General features: G+C 39.8%; 2 protein-coding genes across 3 annotated transcripts in view; one reads left to right on the top strand and one right to left on the bottom strand.

Moving 5' to 3' along the window:
* Window positions 1-354: 354 nt before the first annotated feature.
* sec23b (SEC23 homolog B, coat complex II component) lies at window positions 355-15,230 on the bottom strand. Of its 2 annotated transcripts, none has more exons than XM_077523973.1 (19): window positions 14,816-15,230; window positions 11,085-11,312; window positions 9,609-9,666; window positions 9,428-9,514; window positions 9,051-9,287; window positions 7,821-7,903; window positions 7,566-7,710; window positions 6,173-6,331; window positions 5,953-6,068; window positions 4,705-4,828; window positions 4,475-4,555; window positions 4,312-4,401; window positions 4,041-4,147; window positions 3,727-3,880; window positions 3,548-3,625; window positions 3,260-3,421; window positions 3,063-3,149; window positions 1,204-1,425; window positions 355-898 (listed from the first exon to the last, which is right to left on the bottom strand). In XM_077523973.1, the coding sequence occupies exons 2-19, from the start codon at window positions 11,303-11,305 to the stop codon at window positions 809-811; spliced, it is 2,301 nt and encodes a 766-aa protein (XP_077380099.1). In that variant the 5' UTR covers window positions 11,306-11,312; window positions 14,816-15,230; the 3' UTR covers window positions 355-808. The 2 variants fall into 2 exon arrangements, with proteins under 2 accessions (XP_077380099.1, XP_077380098.1); XM_077523972.1 differs by lacking the exon at window positions 14,816-15,230 and adding an exon at window positions 12,642-12,818.
* ccdc85al (coiled-coil domain containing 85A, like) overlaps window positions 14,654-25,201 on the top strand; it is a 26,832-nt gene continuing 16,284 nt past the window's right edge. The window contains exons 1-2 of the mRNA XM_077523974.1: window positions 14,654-15,318; window positions 16,535-17,618. Coding sequence (XP_077380100.1) covers window positions 15,073-15,318; window positions 16,535-17,618 — 1,330 coding nt within the window. The 5' untranslated portion in view covers window positions 14,654-15,072. The remainder of the gene's footprint in view (window positions 15,319-16,534; window positions 17,619-25,201) is intronic.

Raw genomic sequence — 25,201 nt, 5'->3', positions numbered from 1 at the left:
ACATGGACGGGACAAGCTTTTATATGGGTCACATTAAGGCTCCAGACATCCTAAATCAAACGGTCTCATCTAGCTAAATTGGAGTTTGATTACAAAGATATCTGCGAACCAATTGGCTGCAAAATACCAGATGGTAACCAAGGCAGGATGAATGGACGACTGTCAACAAAGTTCCAAATGAACCCAAATGTTGATCATCCAAACCACGACGTAATAAACTTCAATTCTTTACAACAATAATCTGTTCGGATAGAATTTTCTTAGAAAGCGCTCAAGGGCAATCCACTCTGCACTTTTCACCCTTTTAAATACCAAATAAGTGCAACCAGTCTGGTCAAAGTTTCAGAGGCGGAGTTAAATGTACATACATTACAGTTTATTTTAGGGCAGTAATTACATTTTCTACGTTTCATTTCTTTAGTTCCAGACCAAACAAACAAACAAACAAACATGTATTTGCATTAAGCAGCACTTTGTGGGCTGCAACGGAAACACTTTCGGTAAAAAGAAAAAAATAATAATAATAATAATAAGATTATTTGAATATGTGAGGAATACGTGCTCCAGAAAGCAGACAGGATGGATGGATGGATATTTGAATCACTTTGCATGTCAAAGGTCATATCAAATATGAAATAGAAAGGGATCATTTGCTGTTTGAACAATGGAAAGGTCACACTTGAGTTAAGACGAGAGAAAAATGAAAGAAATGTGGAGGCAGACACTTTATGGATGCCGACAGCTGAACTGGAATGTCAAGTCAATATTTTGTGTTCGCCCCAAAGGGAAGGTGAGATGTTGGACACGTCTACGCAGAGCTGGACACAGCCAGTTTCTTCAAGTGGTCCATGAAGACCTGCAGGCTGACGTCGTCGGTAAGGATCGGCGCTCCCGTTTCCTGTAGTTGCACACCAAACACACCAACAACAAGATGATGAAAACAGTGATACGCATGCAACACCCTCCGACAACTCATTCAGACTATCCAATCTCCTTTATGACTAATTCCTGAATCACTTTAATGAACTAAGTGCATTGGTCACAGATTGGTTTCTGCAAGTGCTCTTGACAATCTAAATCTCAGGCTGCCATTGGTCATGGAGACTGCAATTCTACACTTCATTTAAGATAAGAGGTTGGGGTAATCTATGATCCAAAGCACAGATATGCACAATTTGACAGTATTAAAGTCAAAAAGGTTACCTGTCCCCAGGCGTAGAGGTTGTTGTGGGTCTGGGAAGGGTTGACCTTTGAGAGCAGGAAGCGGGCCTGCGAACCTCCATGCTCTGTATCGACGTAGCGTGGCATGGGAAAGCGCGTCTGTAGGATCTCCTGCGCGTCATCCAAAGGTGCCTGGAGCAGCTGTTTGAAATTTTCATACTCGGCCATTTCCTGGTATCCTGCTTTTCGCCACTGGGCTATGGTCTGGGGACAGAAAGACAGGCTAATGTCATTAACCCAGTGGTGCAACGGATCATCATTGATCCGTGGTCGGTTCGGATCGCCTACGATCCACTGATTGGTTTTTTGGGGACAACAAAAGTGAGCATTCACAGTGGACACCATTCATACATGTCAAGGAAACTCAAACGTACTCAACGTAACACGCCGCCCAAGGCCAACTTCAAAATAAAGGTGGCCAAATACAGTAATACATTGGCGGCAATGCATTGTATGATACGCCAGAAGTCTCTAACGTAAGTTGCTAGCAGCTAGTTGTTAGCATTACCTACGAGTGCCTGGCTTGAATTCTTTATCAATATTCTGGACCAAGGCTACTTTTTAATTGACTCTCCATGTTTAAAAATAGAACTTTGTAGGGCTGGGCGATTAACCGAAAAATCACCATTACTGAAATTTACTACACTAACCAACGTCATTTTGTCCATGTTAGTAAATTTGGTGTTTTAATAATAATAATTTAAAAAAACAACAACAACAAAAAAGAATCGTATTTTCGTCTGTTTTGACTGTATAATCTTGGTAGGCTATGTTCATTCCCTTTTAAGTGTTATAAATTAATAAATCAACAAAAAAGCAGTTAATTTGCATTCCTGCAGTTATTTTCAGGTGGCATATTTAGTGGTCCGAATCTTTTTTTTTTTTTTGGGTGGAATTTATCATGCATTTATCGTTATCGAGGTAAAACTGCCCAATTTATCGTGATATTGATTTTAGGTCATCTTATCCAGCCCTAGAACTTGGTCTTCGTTTACTTTATAAAACACTTTTGTCCATTAAAAAAAGAAAAACATTAAACTCAAAATGTCAAACTTAGCCGCATAGACTTTAGGAACACAACTTTAAGCCATTAATACTTGGTTATTTTACAAATGGACCATGTATAAAATAAGAATGCTTCTGCCTCATATTGCACTTAAAGTTGTATTCCTAAATCCCAAAGGTCTCTATTAGACATTTTGAATGTACGTATTTATTTATTTTAATGGGGAAAAAGGTGTTTTACAATCAAATGAAGATAAAAAATATATATATTTATTTATTTTTTTGCTGATCCGAAGAACGATCCGTGAGTCAAATCCGTGATCCGATCCGAACCGTGACTTTTGTGATCAATTACACCACTACATTAACCCCATACAAACACCTGACAAATGCTCTCAAGCAGCACCCATATAATTAAACTCATTCACTGCCAGTCATTATAGAATATTTTTACATTTCCAATACTCACGTGATATTACATTCAATAATTATATATAAACCGAATCTACCAAATAACAGAATAGACTCCCTACTTTTTGTCCCGTCCCGTTCTTTTATAATTGACAGCAGAAAAATGTAGGTTTGCCAAAATACAGCCATTTCTCCCATGGACTCTGAAACTGTGTTTATTTCCTATAAAATGGGGCAATGATGTCATCTACCGGTGGTTGGGCATCAGTAAAGTTGTTTCCAAGTTTGATATTTACAGTGGAGCATGCTCAGATTCGCCCCCATTTAGCACCGCTCTAAAAAATACAATTGACAAGTATACTTGTCAAAGGCAGTGAATGAGTTAATGTGTCTATTAGAATAAATTCAAGCATTCATCTGCATACCTCGCCATGGTAGATAACAAGCTGGAAGAAAGTGTCCATCAGCAAGATTCGATCTGGAAGGATGCTGCTGCTGTCCAGGAGTACAGGCTGAGGGGGAGAACAATCACTGGTTGGAAGCTTTTTTTTTTTTTTTTTTTAAATAACATTTACGTGGAGCAACACCAAAGAATCAATAGTGTAAAATGTGCAAGGCTGACCTCTGGTGGGCCATAAAAGGAGTATGAGTAAAGGATGGGCTGGATCATGATGAGCGACTGTGTCAGGTCCTGCCTGACAAAGTGGTGCCTGTAATAGGAGGACTCGTCTGGGCTGTTGTTGAATACCTGTAGGAAGGGCGATCGCCGCAGGTGGAACATAAACTGCAAGGGACAAACAAGACCTTGTTAAAACGTCATTTCTAAATTTAAGAGTAGTGTCACGTTCATGCCCATGTAACCGTCTTTTTATAATGTTAAGAAATCACATTGTAGATGCGAGTAATGCACCTGAGGGTAAAGTGACAGCGACTCTGACAGCCTGAAGGATGTCGGATCATCTTTATTGAACTGACCAAACTTTTGGCACTGCAAAAGACAGCAGACATGTAAAAAAAAAAGAAAAAAAAAGCATATTTCTAATATATGAACAGTGCCGTGTCCTTCACGTCGTGCGGCGAGTCACTCACCAGGCGAATGAGCTGCCTGTCGAGCCAGCGCAAGACATCAGGCCCCTCCTCCGACTCTGCTCGGAAGACTCCCAGACGAGCCATGAGCACGGCGGCTGCTTCTTGATCAAATGATGTCTCAATGTGCTGGATTTGGGACTGTGCATCTGCCCAGCTTGGGTGGGGGACACAAATTACAATGTGGGACGATGTGGGTGCAGGTCAGGTTTATCCTTTTTCAGAGCAGCTAACTTAAATCTCATTACATCAATATTCAACTGCTGACAGACTAGCATAATCTGTTGCATGCACCCAATAATAAAAAGCATTCTTACTTCCTGGCAATGGTGGTGACACGTATCCTCCTCTGAGTGTTGGAGTGCTGGTACTGGGTTACAAACTGGACTGCCCCTCGGCCACCCTGCGGCACTGGTGCATTGTGCTGCATATACAGATCATGCGAGACAAGTCAAACTACAGCTCATTTCATGGACTCTGCTGCCTATTCTGAAGAACGAGAAAGCACAATAACTATAACCTAACATTGTTTACTCAATCAAAACAACTTAACATTCCTGAGCTGGAGGATGAAGCAAATATGTCTACCTGATTCACCACTTCAAAATAAAGGCCCAAAGTGGTGGACGGACTGAGACTGCACACTTTCCACTGGCTTGTGCCACCAATGCCCATCTCCTATACAAAACAATGGATTGTTAAGAATAACAACGAGCGCCCAAATGAACAGGACTCGAATACAATGACTTACATTCTCTGATACACAGGAGCCCTTTGAGTTGAGCGATACGCAAGGTCCAATGGCCCCACAGACCTTCAGTTCACGGGAAGTCTGCGCGGACACAAAAGACACGTTTGTTGAACTTTGGAATACACGATCATTGAAATGTAGCCCCAACTAAGACATTATTATGATTCACTTCAACACTGCTGTCATTAATAGGATAATTCGTGAACTGTGAGCACAAATCACTTATTTACCTTGACCTCCATGATACCTCCAAATGCCATGCGGAAGTCACCATTGTAGTCTTTGTTGAAAACTCTCTGGAAGGTTTGCTTGAACAACGAAGTATTGAAGGAGTCTCCCATCACTATGTGTCCCCTGAGAATAGAGCAGAGACAATTCACATGTTTGATACTTTGAGGATGGGAGTTCCCTTCCCCTGATCTAAGAAAATGAGGTAGATTATTCCAGCCTGATGTTATAACCCATGTCCGCCATCAGTAAAGTACAAGAATACTTTGTTGATACATCAGCATCCCACTTCATTTCAAACAGCAATCCAGTAAATACGACTGCTAAATCTACAAGTTCAAGTCATTTTTAACCCGTTTCAAATGAAGTATTTAGTTATTTTTTGTATTGCATGTTTAGAAAGCAGTTACATTGTTATAGAAAAAAAATAAAATAAAAACACTTTCTGCTCAATTGTCAACAAATAAACATTTTATATTGTTTTTGTTTTCATCCTTTACTTCCTTGGGTCATTGTAAGAATTGTTAAACATTGGCAAAAAATCTTGGGAATACTAGTGTTGATGCAAAGTAAACAGTGCACAAGTATATACAGCAATTAAATAAGTTATTTCAATAGAAATATGGCTGCATCTTCTGACTGGATCAGTAATCGGTTTATTTAAACTCACTGATCAGTGATCGTTAATCAGCCCCAAAATACCTCATTGTGTAAAGCATACTAAGAGACCCGTACACTATATGTCTCAGCATTCAGGTTACTTATTGTATCATCTTTATAAACTGTAAGTCCTCTTACTCGTCCGTGGCTGTTGGGTGGGAGGAATGTGTTTGTGTCTTTTATCATTTTTTTTTTTTTAAGCATTTTGTGCTTCTTTTTAATTATGAAAACTGCTGTATAAATAAACGTTTAATTGATTGATATGAATAAAATGGAAATGACAAAAAAAATAAAAAATTCTGTCTTACACACAAGTCGAATATTTGACCATAATGAAGAAAGAAATGTGTGAAATTGAGCTCAGCATTTTGAAGTAGAGACACTAAAATTAAAAATCTAAAGCCCAAAGTGAATTTTCCAAATTCAGCTCAAATATGTATATGTATAAAAGAAATACATTGCTAAACAAGAAGAGATTGCAAAAGGATGGACGGATGGAATTCCTGTAAGTTTTGCACAATGTTGCGTACGTAATACTTAAATAAACATTCCCACACCCGCAAGTGTTTGGCTGTCAGGTGCTGACGTACCCAGTGAGATTAGATAAACACTTCATTTCCAGCAGCCCAGTCTGGTCCAAAGCACAGGCGTAGATATCAATACTGTGGCCGTTTACAGCTGACCGGTTGGCTAAGGCTTCATAGTACTGCATGTTAAAAAGAACATGAAAACAGTGAGGATGTAATTTACTGTATAATGATTAGTCCAAAGAGATTATCACTAAACACCATTAGCCATGTATTTGCTCACCTTTGTAGCCTTTTTCAAGTGGCGAGCGTTATCTTTCTGGATGTCATGCCAGGAGCGGATGGGGATTTTCAGCTCATCTCCCACCACCATTCCGGGGCCCTGAGTCGGGGGGCCTCCGATGAACAGCATCACACGAGCACCCGTATTGGGGAATGTGCCCTAAGAGATTGTTACAACTTAACTTAAATACTATAATCACATTTAATTAGGCAGTAAATATGAGCAGTTAACACTGTACAACAGTACATTTTGTCAGATTTCTGTGGTCCTTCATGAAAGCAGACATCGTGATTATATTTGTGTTGACTCAAAAAAATACTTTGGAAAACAATGGCTAATATTTTTTGCTTATATTCTGACATGTTACAAGTCCAAAACAATACTGATTGCATCATTATCAAGATGTATATTTTCTACTGTCATGTTTCTTTATACAATGCAGTGCAATATACACACACACAGGTTTTCTAGTTCACCATTGGAATTGCCATGTTGAGGAAAGGGATATTTCTCGATGCCAATATGAATGAATGTTGATAGCAAGATCTTTCAGGAAACCAGTTTAAAACAGCCCCCAGGAATATGTTTAGATGCAGAAGCATGCACTTCCATGTTTAATTCAGGTTACATCAGAATGAATAAAAGAAGAACACGGAACAACAATATTTGCCTCGCTGCCTCCCGAGTGTAAGGCAAACATGCCTCTGGACAAACAATCCAGTCTGAAGTCACTGACAAAACCTAATTTAATCTTATCAGGCCTCAATGCTCAGCTAAAGTAGAGTGGTTGGTTGCACTTGCATTACATAATCAAACAGATTAGGGGATAATGACGGTTAAGGGGAAAAGACAGAATGCAAACAGAACTGACCTTTGAGCTAGAGAATTACATGTACTGTTTCTACACAAGATAACGATTTTGCAGAGTGCATCATTGTGAACAGTAGCAACATGTGGAGGAATCATCACAAAGGCTAAAGTTCAGGTTACATGGCTGACTAGTCCTTAAAAATGACAGCTAATATAGTGATATCCAAATAAACAAAAATACATTCATGTTGCACATTAAATAAGATTCTACAATTAGACAAGAATATGACACTTTATCATCTGGTAAAGGTTTGTGCACTTTCTTATTCTGACTTGATCAAGTGGCAACGACCATCAATATTCCCTTGTACTCTATTTACATAGCAGATAAGCACACTGACAAATATGTATATTTAAAACTTTCCCAAATGTTTGTCGTCTTATTTTTCCAAAATATTTTAATAAATTTGGTATGCCCTGTAAATGCATTATGAAGCTTTTCTCTTATATAATGGGTCAATTTCTTATTGATCATTGACATGGTAATCAAATTGTAGCTTATTTGTGGCGTAGTGTGTTATACCTCCAGTAGACCAACAGCAACAGACAACGCAACACCCGTAGATCGGAGAGGCCTTTTACCCTGAGGAACAGGCCAGGGGTCTCTCTGAAGCTCCCCCAGTAAATCCGTCAAATTCATATCAACTTTGTTTACAGGCTGAAGGAACCTGAATATGAAACATTAGACATGACACATTTTAAAAGTGACACTTTTTAAAACAAAGCAGCCATTCGCTAACAACAAGCAGCACAGTTAAGTGTTGCTACTTCTTCATACCTGCAAGTGGCCGCGGCATCTTGAGGTGCAGGAGGGCGTCCTGGCTGTCCTGATATAGAAGGTTTTGTTAAACCCAACATCTCCTGAAAATAAAATAAAAACATATACATTAAAAAAATGTTTGCATTACTCAAATATGAGTATCGTCATATACAACTAATGATGGCATCAAGTGGTGTGTGAGCTCAGGGCTCAGTTTCCATCGACTTAAGTTTCATGGGAGTACACCTCAACAGTCAAACAAAATTTCAGTTTGGTAGAGGCAGAATGGTTCATAAAATCCATGGTTTGGTTTGTACCTCGGATTTATGCTCACGGTTTTCGTCTCGGTGTGCGTTAATTATGTCTTGTATTGTTAGGTTAAAAGTGAAATCAATATGTATAGTTTTTAATTTTTTTTTTGGATGATTTACAATGCAGGTGGCCATATGTAGAATAGGTGCTCTATTTAAAATTGGCTCTACAGATTTGAAAACACTGACCTAATCATTACTCTCCTTAATAAAAGTTCAAATTCTTAAATAAGTCTTGATGTAAATAAACCGAGATGTCATAATTCAGATTCAATAGAGCAGTGGGGTCCAAACTCAGGCCTCGAGGACCAGGGTTCTACAGGTTTTGGATGTTTTCCTGCTCCAAAGCACCTGTTCCAATGAACAGGATCCTTATCCGGCTTATGCAGAGCTTACTGATGAGCAAGAGAAACATCCAAAACCTGCAGAACTCCACCCCTCGAGGACAGAGTTTGGACACCACTGCAATAGAGATGGAGGCATGATTGTTATATCTGAAGATGATCACACATAATTGAGCTAATAAGCTCATGTATTACATAACGTCTTCATCTTGTTATTCTTGCACCTAAACACAGCAACGATGGCTCTGAAAACAAAGCCATCATGTTGTGCTTCAACAGCAGACTTTCATCTTCAACTTGAAGGTATTTACATCAAATCACGTAAACACTTTAGGAATTTGAACACTTTGTGTACATGCCTCCCAGTTTTTCATGACGAGGGCCAGCAAGCTGCAGGCGAGCATTGCATATCCTCTGGATTTCTATGTTAAGCAAAACACCTCAGTCGTGAACATAGCGATTTCTAGCGTCTCGTCATTCATTCCATGTACCGGAGATCTCTTGGCAGCGACATCTTTGATAGTGACACACTAGCGTTATTATGAATCCAACTGGAGATGCCTCAGGAGATGCCTCAGAGACACTTAACCCACCTGAATCTGTTTGGAGGTGAGATCCTTGGTGCCCCTGAACACGTAGCTCTTGGAGATCAACTCACAACTGAGCTCATGAACCTGAACCATGCGCCCAAAAGTGATGAGGCCCACTAACGCATTGGGAGGCAGAAGACTGAGGGACATCTGAAGGGACTCCTTCAAAGCCTGAAGGTCCTCTTCCTCCAAGCACGTGTCGACTACATAGAGGAAAATCAGTGGAGCTGGGGGTCCACGCTGTAAAGCGACGCAAATTGTGTTCATCAGTGTTGTTTCACCGTATGTGGTATGCTAATGTACAAAATAGCATTTCCATGGTACACTGTACTATCCTTAGGTCCATGCCTGAGGTCGGAGTACGAACGTGTTGTATGTACCTGTACTATGTATTCAATGGTGGAAAACTGGGGCATGAGTTCAGCTGGTTGGTTAACTTCTGATATTCCGGCATAAGAGGGAGGGAACTGCAAACGGACAGAGGTGTACAGCAACAAAACTAGTAAGACTAAGATACTTATGCTTATTAAAACATCCTGTGATTAGAAATACTGTACTTACTGGGTTTCTCTGGAAGCAGAAGTTACAGGCCCAAATCTTTGCTCTGAAGTCCACTTGACTGTAAAAGATGGATTAAAAACAAACATGTTTGGTGGCTTACAGGTGGCACAAAGTAACACACTTTCTTTGGCCATTTAGGATGTTGACCACCATTGCAGCCGGTTCATGATGAATAAATAGATTACATATTAACAATCTATGAAAACTAGATGTCTTATCTGCTGTGCCCCAAAGAGCACATTGTACCTTAAAATATCCTGCTTATTAACAAAAGCAATAATTACAAACAGCAACCACAAAAGAGTTCAGCATTCCACAACTATGCGGAAAAATGCAATACACCCATTGTCATTTGTCACCATGTACAATGGAAGCACTGAAGTCAAATTCTAATTGTATAATTCTGAATGCAACAATGAATGCAAATGTATGAAGAACCTCGACTTTCACCGCGTGCGTATTTTCTAGTTATGACCAAATGAAGCTTCTGTGAAGCAGTGAACAAATTGCTTCGAAAATGAATTTAGTTCTTGAAGATTCATAGATGGTGCCCTCTTTGGGTGCAAAGCATGACTGCATTAGATTTTAAACATCCTGGCTTTGAAATCTAAATACTTTTTTGGAAATAAATATGATGAATGTGTGTGTATTGTTTTAGTGCTTAACAGTTCTGGGGAATTATGTCATAGGTTGGGTGTGCCTGCATAATTGGCCATTACGTGGGATCCCAGCTGGGTCCGGACAGTAGGCGGGGTACACCCTGAACTGGTTGCCAGTCAACCCAGGACTCACACAGACAAACAACCATTCACACCCACAATCACACCTAGGAACAATTTAGAGCGTTCAATTAATCTGCCATGCATGTCTTTGGAATGTGGGAGGAACCCGGACTATATAAATAAATGTAAATACATAACAAACGGGGGGGAAAAAAACAAACAAACAAAAAAAAACCACCTAAATTGGGTATTGTACCCAGAACCCGACCTTAGTCAGCCAAAATTGTTAGCTCCACTGTCAAATGACACATTATCATCCGATTGGACCGTGAACCGGTCAGATGGTTCGTTCAGGGAATGTCACATGATTTGAAGCAATCTTCAAAGCAGTACTTCATTGGAAATCTACGACAGTGCTTTGAAGCTTCATTGTCACACTTTACTGCTATCACAAGACTATTTTCAGATTTCTAAGGCTTTTTTTTTAACACTCAAAAAATAAACAGCTGTCATGCATGATGTCAATTTACCACTCAACATATCTCAGGAATGCGTGATGTGCTTTTTATTCATTTTGTGACACTTACTCCAAACGAAGAACCTACCTCAAGCAGAGTTTAACATATAGACATGATATACAGTACACCTGATTTAACATGAAAGAAACTCACTCATGTTCAAAGCGGTATGAGAAACATTAGTGTTGTAAGGCATTTAAAAAAAAAAAAAAAAACAGTTAGCAGGTGTAACTCACCACAGTGGGTTGAGCACTGCCTTGCAGTTAGTTCGGCTGCACAAGACAGGCTCATATTGGACCGGGGGCAGGTCAGGCCTCTCCTTGAGCGGTGTGAAGAGGCACGAGACTGGCACAACAAGCCTGGTCGCTTCCAGTCGGCTGGAGGGCCAAAGGTTCCAACTGAATCTCACCCCGTCCCTGTCCTCATTCTGTTGGATGAATTCCTGGTAGGTGGCCATCAGCAAGCTTCAGCAGAGAAAAGGGCCAACAGATGACAAGTCACGCTCACACCAAATGTGCTTCTGGTTTTATCCAGTCTTAAATCAACAGTAAAAGAGTGTTTGATTTACATTTGAATGTCTATTTGAAAACGTGACGCACAAACACATCCCCAAGAAACCTGATCAACGAGTTATAATGAGTGTGTGGAACGTTTTACTCCACCCGTGCTTGGATGTGTGAGTTTAATATTTTTTAATACACGCCTTTTGGAAACAAATGAGTACCTTTCTGTTGTAGCCGGAAACTATCAGAGGACATACTGTTGTTTACTCGCCAAAATGGGGAGAGGGAAAGAAAAAAATAAAAAAAAATAAAAAAAATAAAAAGTACTTATTTGTTGCCTCAAGGGTCAACGGTATTCTATGCAGTACCAGGATGTTTGTTTAGTTTTTTTTGTTTGTTTTTATCTAAATTGCATCTAATTTTAAATTGTGTTGAAACTTAACTTTTTTCTGCATTGTGACCTGGGCTACCTTGAAAAAGAGCTTTTTAATCTCACATTACTGGTTAAATAAAAGATTTAAAAAAATGAATTTTATAGGCTTGACACATTTGAACAAACCAATGTCATTTTAAAAAAAATCATTGAATATGCTCGCTTAAGAAAAAAAAAAAAAAAAAAAAAAAAAAAAAAAAAAAGACTCACAATGTCCTCACAAAATTAGCCGACTGATTTATTTGAATTCATTGCATAATTTACACTGACATGGACATTGCCGAGATGTTTTAAATAAGAAGATATGCAATATCGATATTAACACTTAACATACACTTAGACAATAGTAGGTCTTTAAAGTAGTCACTGAAAACAGTCTGAAAAGATCAAAATACCCTCAACGGTCAGAGAGTGTATTACAAGTTCATAAACGTAAAATTCGTCCAGACGAGAAGCCTTGACACGTACAAAAGTACTGTACAAGGAAATACGACCCGTTTCTATAGCAAGGTAACGGTCTTTACATAAAAGAGCAAAGGGTGTTTTATTTCCCAAAAGTGCTGTAAGTAATGTACTATACTCAACATACGAGACCACGTACGTAGAAGTCATCGGCGTCCCCAACAGTTTATTATACCCATCGCTACATCAAACACAAAAGGTAATGCGAAAATAAAAGCCTATTCGGTAACGGTATAAAATGTTTCATATTGGTGTTTTGCAAACACGACCTGTCAACTAAATGGGTAGCCCAGTATGCTACATAGCTAACGGAATCTTAGCATTAATCTACATTCTGACAATTCCTCCCAACTGCGATACGTTTTCTCACCGTACAAACACATACACTTGCTTACCTTTAAGATCCGAGTGTTGTCCGTATCAATGGTTCAGCGTTAATTTTAATAAAACAAATACAACATTTGGAGCGAAAAAAATGTTAGACAAGCAACAGGATAGAGAGACAACTAGGGATGTTCACTCGCTCTCAACCGGCTGGTGCTCGCTGTAAAGTGACGTGTTACTCCAAGAATCTAGGGTTCGGATTGGTTCTGATACCAATGACGTAAAAAAGGGGCGTACCCGCAGGCATTCGGAACAGGAAGTTGCCGTCGTTCAACGCAAACGACGGTGCTTTCCAGTTCATGTTTGAAGTCGGAATTTCTAGAATTAAGCCAGTCAGCAATATTTAAAACGACTCTAGATTTAGGGATACAAGGTACATCGAGTAAAACTCTTCTTCTTATTATTATTATTATTTTTTGCATGTTTTGTTAACCTTTATAGGATAAAAACCATATAAAGTCTCTCACACACAATGTCAGTGTCTTTTACAATAATATGTACTTCTTCGTGTTACCTTTAAGAATACTTCGTATCTACAGCTTTATCTCTGAGTCAGGATATCTTATACCAATGACATGCTGTGAGGTTCATGACTGGTGGTGAGGCACTGACTCCTCTGGAGTTGGTTATAAAACTGAGTGTGAAAGTAGAAGATTAGCCTAGATTTAAATTTTGACCTTAAAGTAGCACCAAGGAACTTTCCAATCTTAACCAAATATTTTCATAACTCTTCTGATGAAACATCGACTTAAAACTAGTTGAATTGTACCTTTGTCATGGCCTGATGTGCTGACTGCTTTATGGGATGTTACTTCCTTCCCTTTCCCAATTCGTTACAAAGACAGAAATCAATTTGAATGTTGATTTGAATGAAGAAAAACAAAATAATTTTTAAGTTAAGGTCAAGTTCGTTGTTATTGCTGCTTTTCCCCCCCTCTGATTTCTCTTTTCTAAAATTAAAATCCATTTGCATTTGGCCATGCCTTTATATTTAATATTTTATGATAGGCCAATTATAAAATTACCGATATATCTTGTATTATAACTGCATATCTGATGCTCTAGCAAACCAATCAATGTCAAAATCTGTGATATGAATAATTTATTGTAGCCAAACACATACAAGTGAATGGTTGAGACGGCCAGGGACTATTAAACATGTTCAAGTACCGATACCAATAGTACTTTTCTTACATAAAATTTTCCCCCAAAAAGACAATGACAAATATTTTAAAGCAAGACCTTTACCTTATATTTCCCAATACTGTATAGCATTTTCCTTAAAATTGCAGGAAATTAATTATTATTAATTAAATCTCTCGGTGTAATAACCTTATTTATTGATTGATTGAGTTTTTATTTTTCATTATTATTATTATTATTATTATTATTATTATTATTATTAATTCAATCTCTGGTGTAATAACCTTATTTATTGATTGATTTTATCATCTGTTCTTATTGCTGCTGGACATGTAAATTTCCCAGAGGGAGCCATCCCAAAGGGATCAATAAAGTCAAGTCTAAGTCTATGTCTATTCTTGTAATTTGTATTTCCTGATCATTATCGGTACTTGCCTAACCCTGACACATCTTTATATATAATATACAGTATATAAATAGAAATGTTTGCGCATTGCTGTTGCAGGTTTTGGGAATGGTAATAAACCAGATGTCACTTGTACTGCAATGCATATAGGCTACCCAGGTTAATTTGGTTACTTTTATAGGCCTAGTTATTCAATACCTCACTATGGGCAGAAATAGAAAGTGGTAAATTACTACGCTCAGGCCCCATTGAGGCCTAAAAATCCAGTAGCTATAAACACTAGATGGCGCTGCAACTACTCTTTTTTTTTTCCACGATAGTCAACCAACCCTGGAGAGAGAGAGAGAGAGAGAGAGAGAGAGAGAGAGAGAGAGAGAGAGAGAGAGAGAGAGAGAGAGAGAGAGAGAGAGAGAGAGAGAGAGAGAGAGAGAGAGAGAGAGAGAGAGAGAGAGAGAGAGAATATATGACGTTGTTGCCCACAGACTCTCCTCCCTGGCTTTCATTGTGTGAGCGAACGTGACGCTAAAGGCTCGCCTACTATTTCTCACGTTCTCAGGAGCTGTAGCTGGGGTAAAGGGGGAAAAAAGCAACAGGAAGAGAAGGTTCCGTTAGCACATAGTACTACTACACCTTTACCGTGGTGATGTTGCAGTGACGGCAGAGTCAGAGCGTCCTCCCAGCACTCAGCCGGCATCGTCAGCTGTTGCGCCTGCAGAGAGTGTTGAGCAGCAGACGTGTCGAGAGCAAAGGCGGCGAAAAAAAAAAAACTATGCCTCGGACATCTACACGATAACCTTTAACCAGGAGTCAGTCGGAGAGCGGATGCGAGCAGAGACTACCAGCAAGCCTCTGAATATTTTCCGCCCTTTGTCGGTACCGGAGGAGCTTTACCAATGGAGAAAGCGACTCCACCGCCCCAGCCTCAGGTGCAGCTGTCAATAGCCAAGACCGACAGTCCGGCGGACGACGTCTCCGGCTTGTCGGATGAGGACCTGCTTAAGTGGACCAAGGAGGACCTGGTGAGGCGCCTGAGACGCTCGGAGGCCGACAAGATGAGCGTGATTCTGGACCACGGAAATCTCATCCGAGAGGTCAATCGCAGCTTACAGTTGCATTTGAACGAGATCAGGGGGCTGAAGGTGAGGGGGCGAGCATTTCGTGAGGGATGAGATCATATAGCATTGGAGCGCATGCACCTGAGTGCTTGTACAGTAGTGGGCGTGATGAACAGCAAATGTGGTGCCAGACTCGAGGTTATCCTGAAGTTCATTGTGCCATTATGTGGGCCTGTATATAGTCCAAGTGCACATCATATTTAGCTCTACTCACCCTCTTGTCAGTAAAGTTGCATCTTATCATGTCTTTGTTGGTGGTGGAGGTGGCCGAGTGGTTATTACAGCCTCAATTCTGAGGTCAGGGTTAGAATTTGGGCTTTGCCCTTCATACTGAGGTTGCATGTTCTTCCCATGCTTGCGTGGGTTGTCACTGCACTCCCACATGCACATTAGGTTCATTAATACTCTAAATTTTCTTTAATGTGTGTGAATGGTGAGTGTGAATGGGATAGAATCCAGCTCGCCCATGACTCTAATGGGGATAAATGTAGATTAGAATGTTATTTGATTTATAGATTAGATGCTGTGTACAGTGTAACGCAATCTACAGCCAAATGCCAATTGTTTTGATTATAACAAAAGTCTCCCCAAAATATTGTGGATCTTTTATACTTACTGTGACAAAAGTGCACAATGTTCACATTGTTTACAGTTGAAGCAGAAAGCCAGCCTGGTGTAGCATCACATGAAAATCATTTGCTTTTCTTGGAGTCCCTGTCACCTCCCCACCAATCCAAGCTACCTAATTACAATGGAAAGAACTGGAGGCTATAGGAAGGCAAGAGAACGAAAGGGCGGGAGAGGACAGATTGAGGAAAGTAAAATTGTTACACAAAGAGGAATGAAGGGGAATCTTTGCCAGAGGTGATAAGGTGAAGTTGAAGGGGATACCACTGAAGTCATAAGTTTCCCCATCCTATAGTTTTACCTCAGGGTGAAGCTCCTGCAGAGCTTTCTGATGTGCTGTATTATGAATGCCACACAGTGAGTCAGTACATTGCCAGCTAGACCCAAATAATTTGCACTAGGTCAATATGATTGCATGCGGTGGTTAATTTATAATCATTGTTATGAAATTGGAAATGACACTGTACTTTGACACTGAAAAATAATTTAACATTTTATCAAAACACAAACACGTTCTGGCTCTGATTAGCATTAACAATGCTGCCAGTCCTTGGGCCGAAAGGTCGCGCCAATGAATCTGCCTTCCGCTCATGTTTCTATTTCTCCCTGTCAGGACATCAATCAGAAGCTGCAGGAAGACAACCGTGAACTGCGAGACTTGTGCTGCTTCCTGGATGATGACCGCCAAAAAGGAAAGCGTGTGTCCAGGGAGTGGCAGCGTCTGGGCCGTTACAGCTCAAGCATCATGCGCAAAGAGGTGACCCTTTATCTGCAAAAACTCAAGGAATTAGAGCTTCGACAGGAGGAGGTCATCCGCGAGAACCTGGAGCTGAAAGAGCTCTGCCTCCTCCTGGATGAGGACAAAGGATTAGTAGGTGGAGGGGGAGGAACTGGTGGGAGTGTCGGAATGGGCGTGGGGTCCCGAAACTCCATAGACAGCCAGAACAGTTTGCTGCTAGTCCCTGGGCAGGGGCTCCTAATGAGGGATGTTGGAGATGGGAGTAGCACCTCGAGTGCAGGGAGCGCTGACAGCTCAGATCACCATCAGCATAAGCAAACCCACCTGGCTGTTGGAGTGGGCGGTCTCGGAAATTCCGGGGAAAAGGGGAGTCCTGAGCTGGCGCATAAACCTCGATGTAGCAGTATCAGTGCCATAGGAGGAGGAATGTCAGACAGGGAAGTGTCTAGCCCTGAACACCCGGCCGGGCGTCACCGGAGTACAAGTCTGGAGTACCCGTACACTTTGCCCCAACTCTGTCGACCACGTTGCGGCTCCATATCAGTGCCTGACCACAGCCGGGTCATGCGAGGCTTGAGCCCAGAGAAATATGGAAGGAACGTGGGACGGAGTAGTCCAGAGCAGCACCCAAAGCACTACAGCTCTGACCTTCTTTTAGGCCAGAGGCAGCACTACCTGGGCCAGGGTGGCAGCGGTGACCTCTATCAGAGGCACCACAGGAGCAGCGTTAGCAGTACCGGCTGTGAGAGCCCTGAGCCTCGCCATGCACATTTAGGGACTAGTGAGCATGTTGACAAAAGTTGTATAGTCCAAGGGGGCAGTCCAGAGACTCATAGGCACCAATACAGTCTGAGTCCTGACCAAGGGAAGTTTGGCAGCCCAATTAGAGACGCGCAGAGGAGGTCAGCTGGAGAGGAGTTGTCACCACATCATCGGAGCATCTATAACGGAATGAATGGTACGTTTATATGCATGTGACAGAATCATTTAAAGGGGAAGTCAACCCCCCCAAAAATTGTTGACAATAATATGTTCTATGCAGTCTAGTCTAAATACGGTATTCTGTGTAATATTGCATTAGTGGAATATGAGTTATGCAGTAAAATCCAGCAATTTTTATATCAGAAGGCGGCCATTTTGCCACTTGCTGTCGCATGAAATTGACATCACAGTTGCTCAGGTCTCAGGTATCAACCAATCACAGCTCAGCTTCAGAAAACAAGTGAGCTGTGATTAGTCGTTGCCTGAGCTCTGAGCAACTGTGATGTCATCTTCAGTTGAGAAGTAGTAAAATGGCCGACCCTTGAAACCCTTGATATGGATTAAAATGGCTGGATTTTGCTTCATAACTCGTATTCCACCAATGCAATGTTAATCGGAATTTTATGCTAGTGAGGTCACATATAACATATTATTGTCAATAAATGTTTAAGGTTGACTTCCTCTTTAAAGATAATGAAATATTGTAATTTTATTTTAGAACCTCACAACCGCACTATCAGACAGATTAAGCTGATGGTAGCTTTAGTTCAGAAAGCAATGATATTTGACAGAGACAGTGTGCAGGATTTTTTGAGTTTTCAATATTTCACTCATTAAAAAAACAAAAACAAAACCCGATTCATTTCAGTAACATGCAAAATAATATGTTCTATCACATCAACGTACATTTATAAAATCGTATGTCTAGCAATTGCTAATTATTTTACATTGGTTGCACTGCACCTTACAGGAGGCTGACACGTTTTGTTGCCTTCATTCTGATACGGATATTCAAAGGAGACAAACTTAACAAACGTAGTAATTCATGGTAGGCTTGTGAAACGTGGTCTCTCTGAGGCACCATAATGTGTACACTTTGAAATGCACACGCTTTGAATTTAGGACGTTGCATTCTATTAGTTCACCAATCGATAGCAAAAAAAAAAAAAAATCTACAAACCGTCTCTTTAAGAAATAAAATCCAAGTGGAATTCCTGAACTTAATTTGATAATGAACATATGAACGCATAGTTTGACACTTGAAACCTGGTGCCCAAGTGTGACGAGGAGCAGATTTATTCTTTGTTTTTTGAATGAGGCCCAATGTTACAACTAAGCAGTGAAACCACAAACATGCAATGTTATTATCCATGGTGCAATTTGAGGATATCAGATTGTGGGATGAATATCAAAAATAGCATACCAAGTTGGCCGCTGTTAACATACCCCACAGTGACTGATAATCATTTCTAGAGTCCGGGGGAAAAAAGGTGCTGAGTGGCACAGAGCTGGCAGACACGAAAGGTTGTCTCAAGGTGAAATGTGTGCTTGTCTTTGCAATAAAAAAAAAAAAAAAAAAAAAAAGTGCAGATAAAAGATAAACTGTCCGTCCGAAACAAAACACAATGTCATATTTCATGTTGTATGCTAAATATAAACAATGTCATGGAGGACAATTTGTTAATTTCCACAAGGGAAATGTAGATGGGTCTTAAATCCACATTTTCAATTGTTATCATTATCTTTACCTTATTTGCGTGCCCTGATTTTCTACCGTTAAAACCTTAAATTGCTCTGTATCCATTATGAACTATTTTGCTTCATAGATTATTGTCTAGTACAGTTGGAAACATTTCTCCTCTTGCCATTTTGCAATCTCTTTGGATTGCAGCGGATTATTGTAAAGACACACACAACTTTTCATTTGGTTCGGCGTTCTGTTTCTTGTTTTGGTTGCGGCAGAAGTGCACTCCCTAATGCTATATTATACAGTAGCCTATGTCCTTCTTTAACAGACATGTTTGCAAAGAGCGCTGCTATATTACTTCTTAATTGTTCAACTTAAGTGCACGGGGCACTCACTGGCTTTCAGGTCTGGTGATTCGCCAACTGGCAAAGCAGTTGTGAATGTAGCTCTGAGAGAAACATGCGCAGCAAATAGTGTTTATCCAGGTCCATATGGACGTCATTAAGCCTGCTAGCATGAGTTAGTCATTACAGTGGATGAGTTGTGATAAAGTCATATTGTATTATGGCTATTTGTCAGTCACTATGGTGGCTTATCCTCCAAGAGCATGACCCCTGTGAGACTGCTCTGTCGCCATTGGCCTGACAAGACACAGTAGCAGACCAGAATATTTTCACAGAGATCATGACATACGGCCCTGACCCCCAAAAAATCTGTGAATAAATGATCAATTCCATATATTCACTTAACTATTGCTGTTTTTTAGTTGAAACATAAAACCCACAGTTCAAGAGAAAATAAATACTTTAACAAGAAGTTTTACATTTGAAAAGGTCTTCAGTCTGGCCCATCTATCAAATATGTGTGTCATCCCCTGACCCATCCTTGCATGTTCTTTTTTTGGACGAAGAAGGAATTTAATTCCTATGACGTTGTAGTACATTCCACTTTCTGGGATTATCCCGTAAGCTCTTTGCACAGTATTATTTCAATTTTTATGAACTTGTGTGTGCGTGCTCGTGTTTGTGAGATGGCTGTCTCTGTAGCTGTGTTGTTGTTGACAAATGAAAGTCTCATGTTCATGTGGCACTCGACAGTGCACAAGTTTAAGCCTTTTAAATTCCGGACAAAAACAACACTCTGAGTCTGACCTCCGCTCTACGGTTGCATCTTCTGTGAGGCTTATCACACATAATATTATTATTGTTGTTGTTTTTTTTGCAGCAAAAATAATGGAATTTCGCCCAAATCACTAAAAGGACTACTTTTGCTTCGTAAACATGAAGGATAATCCTACTCTCTCATCTGAACACAAGCGATGCTCTATTAATAAGGCTTTTGAGGATTTGAGAATTACTAAAGAAGTATGTATTAATAAAACAAGTGCAACTAGACAACAAAGTGTGCATTAAATAACGTGAAAAATAAAATGTGATATTAGAATATGAGTAGCACACCACATTATAAGATTTTACGTTGTAAATTATTACTTTTAAATTATTAAACTCCTTAACATAAATAATCATCCAAAAATTGGCCGAAAAGGTTAAATCTTGTAGCATATATGCACCGCAGAGGGTTTGTTTCATAAGCGAAGAGACTTCATCAAGAGACTATCATGTTTCCTGCTTCAGCAATCACAGGTTCCGCATATTAACTTAAACTGTTGATATGATCAGCGCCATTTGTGGAGAAAAATAGTAAAACGGCTGTCTTTTGTGAGGCTAGGAAATGATGATTGGATGTCAGCTGGACCAAATAATGTCAATTGACGGCGGAATTTTAGTTGTCTACATTTAGCAGGGTATTATTTTTGTTCTTATCATTTAATTGATCATTTAAATTGCCATGATGGAGCACTATCTAAAGTAGATGGCTATCTCTTCAAAAGATGTATCTAAGCTTTGAGTGAGCTCAGTTATGACAGCCCAGGAAATGCAGGAATGATAAGGAAGGAAGTCGGCTTCCTACAGCTTGTTTATTTAAAAAAAAAAAAAAAAAAAAAAAAAAAAAAAAGAGAGAGAGAGATAAAATAAAATAATCTGGTCTTTTTCTAAAATTATGCTTCTGTCATGCTTTATAGAAAATTCAATTTCATTAAAAGGTCTTTCAAGCATTAAAGTATGACTATTTCTGGTAATTAAGACAATTAAGTCAATCTTGGTATGTTAGAGAACAGGATTATGCAGCAGTATGTAGGGGTGTCAAACACATTTTGTAATTTTTGTTATTGTTTCCTAAAGGGTCAGTATGACTGTCAACCTTAAAATATGCATGATCGTCTCACATTACTTAAACATAAACAACAGTAGTGGATAACTAGTTTTGAAATCAGTGGCCATTAAAACCTGTGTGTTCAAATATTATTACATTTATTTTAAAAGGGGGATTGACACCTGTGGTATAGAGCAATAAACCAGGATTTCAAGATTGTTTCTTCTTTACATTCATGTTAAATTAGCAAAATCTTAAGACATTCATTTAAAATCTTAATGATAGGCATTAGGAATTTAGAGGTTGTGGTGATGGATGCTAATTTACAGTAGCGATCTACTCTGAGTAGTTTGGTTTTGATCCATTTTTTTCTTTTTGATTTAATGATTTTATTGTGTTTAAACTGCGGTAACACTCGAATTGCCCTTCTGGGCATCAATAATGGATATATTTTCTTATCCAAATAAAGAATAGTGTACATTGATGTAGTAATATTGTTGTTGCAGTATTAGTTTTAACTTGTTATCACTAATATGTGCTGTCAAATGAAGTCATTACTTTTCGTTTGAGTTTAAGTTCAAACTTTTGCAGGACTTGAGGTTTTATCTCCCTGTTCTTTATTTGTTCCTTCCATCGTAATTGGTTTGCAGTGTTAAAAACAGCTGTTAGTTTGAGAGAAGAAAAAAAATACAAAGCACTTTTTCTAGAGGATGCACTGATTGGCAGGCTGAGCCAGGGAAAGAGGATTGAATATGTATTTGAGTGGATTACTGGCTACCCCTTCTCCCCTACCCATCCCATCCCATGCATCTTTCCGCCTTCTTCGCTTATTTCTTTCTCTTTCACACTCCACTCTGTCCACTTCCTCTCTACTTGTTGGATGGAAAGCATCCCTGTAAATTGTGGTGTCACATCCTGAGCGACTCATGAAGAAACCCAAATGTTTGTCACAGCTGCTCGTATGAAAGGATTTAGGGAAGCATTTGGCGGCTGTAACTCAAATGGATTAGTATTATTAGCAGAAAGTGTCATCTGGACAGCTATTATGTCAGCCTTGCTGTTCACAATGGTGTGAATTTGCAACAATAGCGTGATATCGTCTAGATTGCCTTTTTCGGGAACATAAAGTTGTCCTTTATTGCCTATCCCTCCATTTAAAGCATATCCACAGTCTGCTGCAGCTCATTTTCACTTTAAAAAAAAAAGTAAATTGAGACCTTCGCTTCTCAAGGTGGATGTCTATCTAAAAATGTGACTTTTAACTGCTATCTTGGCATTTGAATTTGTAATCTCACCTGAGATGAATTATCCCCAACAACCTTGTCCGTAAGCCATTAAAGCAGACATTATCCAAGGAGTGCATGATTAGGCGTTTTGTTCACTACTTCATATGCAGATCATTGTCATTTTAAATCAAGATGCAGCTAGCTTCGTCCCCTTCGTCCCCTTGCGCTTCCTGGATGGTACAACCAGTGGTGACACTGCTTCTTCGGCTGTGTGGTAAATACTGATTCTAGATGGCAGCAGTGGCGAAATGGCAACTGCAGGAGTCAAAGTGTTAAAGATCCGAAGCATGCAATAAATAGGATTTTGTAAAGCTGTCTGATAGCAGATAGTGGAAAAATTAAGTTTTGCGGATATGGTCAATAATTTCAAAATAAATATTGACACCATGGGCCCTATTTTGGTAGACAGGAGCTGGTACATCTTCATATTCATCCAGGGGCAAGTCTAGATTATCGTGTTTGGGTGTTGCTGGGCGTTCCGGTGTACTAGACAATTTAGTGACAAAAAGTTGACTGTAATTTAGACCAGCTTAAAGCAGGTCTAAGTTGTGGAACATGTGGTGTAAGCAAGCAAACAGATTCTGATCTCTGTGGATGTGTGTGGTGAATGTCATCATATTTCATTCATAAATATGACAAAAGTGTGGGACAATCCCTCTGAATCATTGAAAGAAACAATTAGTTGTTTCTTCCACAGTGCCAGTCTAGGACAATATCAAAAGAAAGAATACTCCACCAATGCACACTGTTAGACTGCATCTGACGCTAGATAGACTTGTGCTGGGCACTGTGTGTAGCACAGTGTTTAAGCATCCCATTGAACTGTCAAGATTTGATGGGTGTCGAGAATAAAATTGAAAACAAGCAATCCATTCATAATTCATGAACTCATTAAGAATGTAAGGATGCTTCCAAATATTCTGACTGTAGTAGCTGTGAGTTAGCAAGTAGGCAGCTTTCTGTGTACTAGCATCACTCCAGCACAAACCCCTGAGGTATGTGACAACTGTTTCACAGTAACCCCAGTCATCCGGTAGACACGCAAAGCCAGTGGACTGGAGAAGGGTCTTTGTCCTTTTTAGACAGTGCCACTGGGGAATGGCTCAGTGAGCTGAAAGGAAATGAGCTTGCGAGGGCAGGTAATTAACTGGAAGTTTAGACATAGATGTCATTTAGCAGGGGCACGATTGGGCCGGAGGGGAACTGTCTGTCCGTCCCAAAGTCACCAGCAGGAACCGTATTTGTGTGTGTGTCACGTTTAGTTGAAGTGAAGTTGAGTGCCGTCCTGAGAGCTGTCAGTCTGGAGGTATCAGATGATGAGTGAAGGAGAAATGGAACTGTAGAGTGGGGGCTGATTTGATTATGCACAATATGCTGTCATTTCAGCATCTTCATTTTCTTGAGACACAAACATAAACATCCATCTGTCCATCCAGCTATATGAGTTGTCTTCAGTAATGTCATAGCATAAACAAATGTTCGTAACCTCCAATTCCTCAGGAAGCATTGTATTAAATACTGGCATTATTGTGTCAAAGGCATTGCCGCGTGGCCTGAGTAACAATTGAGAAAACGCTTGTCAGTTAACACAGTTCGTCACTACATTTACAAATGCAAGTTAGGCTACCATATAAACATGCTATATAAAAAATGCAGATGCAAATGCTTCTTTGGGCGCGAGCTAATCCGACATCGACTGGTGCAAAGTGGAAAAGTATGCTGTGGTCCACATTTCAATTGTTTTTTGAAAATCGTGGATGTCCTTCGGGCCAAAGAGACCATCCAGACTTTATCAGTGAAAAGTTCAAAAGCCAGCATCTGTGATGGTATGTGTTAGTGCCCATGAGATCGGTAAATTGCACATCTTTGAAGGCACCACTAATGCTGAAAGCTACATACAGGTTTTGGAGAAACATATGCCACCGCCAAAGCAATATTTCTGCTTATTTCAGCAAGCTATTGCCAAGCAACATCCGCACATGATACAACAGCAAGTCGTAGGCTGACCTGCCAGCAGTCCAGACCTGTCTCCCATTGAAAATGTGTGGTGCATTATGAAATGCTAAATACAACAGCAACACAATAGTTGATCTCTTTGGACATTAAATATCTTTCTTTTTTTTTTGTAGTGTATTTAAATCGAATATAGCATTAAAAGGATTTCCAAATCATTGCATTCAGTTTTGATTTACGTTTTCACTGGAATTGAGGCTTGTAAATTTCATTTTTGCCCACACCCAATGTACTGTATCTCTGAAGATCATTTTGTGGTTGTGTGTGATGGAGTGGTCCTTACATTTGTTAAATTTAAATTCATTGTTCTGTAGCCAAGAGCATTTAAACATAAAACAGTAAACAATGCAGTAGACGAACACACTTTTCAGCTTCCCCTGGCATGCCCTGTATCATGTTTTATTCATTAGCATCAAGTTGCTCACATATTAAAATCGAAAAAACAGTACTTTATCTTGCAAACGTTTGCTTAAATATTTCATTTCTGCCAATGTAACCAACAACATAGACCTGTGTAGAAGTTTGTGGTCAATGCAGATCTTAAAAACACAATTTGCAGGCTTTAGTGATGCTTCTCAC

Source organism: Festucalex cinctus, chromosome 6, assembly GCF_051991245.1.
Source record: "Festucalex cinctus isolate MCC-2025b chromosome 6, RoL_Fcin_1.0, whole genome shotgun sequence".
Lineage (NCBI taxonomy): Eukaryota > Metazoa > Chordata > Actinopteri > Syngnathiformes > Syngnathidae > Festucalex > Festucalex cinctus.
Note: the sequence above shows the minus strand (reverse complement) of the source record. Positions and strands in the feature narration are given on the sequence as shown.

Coding starts and splice junctions, on each gene's coding strand:
- sec23b (XM_077523973.1), bottom strand. CDS start 11,305: ATGGCCACCTACCAGGAATTCATCCAACAGAATGAGGACAGGGACGGG. Junction 7,711..7,820: donor GATGCCGCGGCCACTTGCAG/GTATGAAGAAGT, acceptor TTTCATATTCAG/GTTCCTTCAGCCTGTAAACA. Junction 4,402..4,474: donor GCTCCTGTGTATCAGAGAAT/GTAAGTCATTGT, acceptor TGTTTTGTATAG/GAGATGGGCATTGGTGGCAC.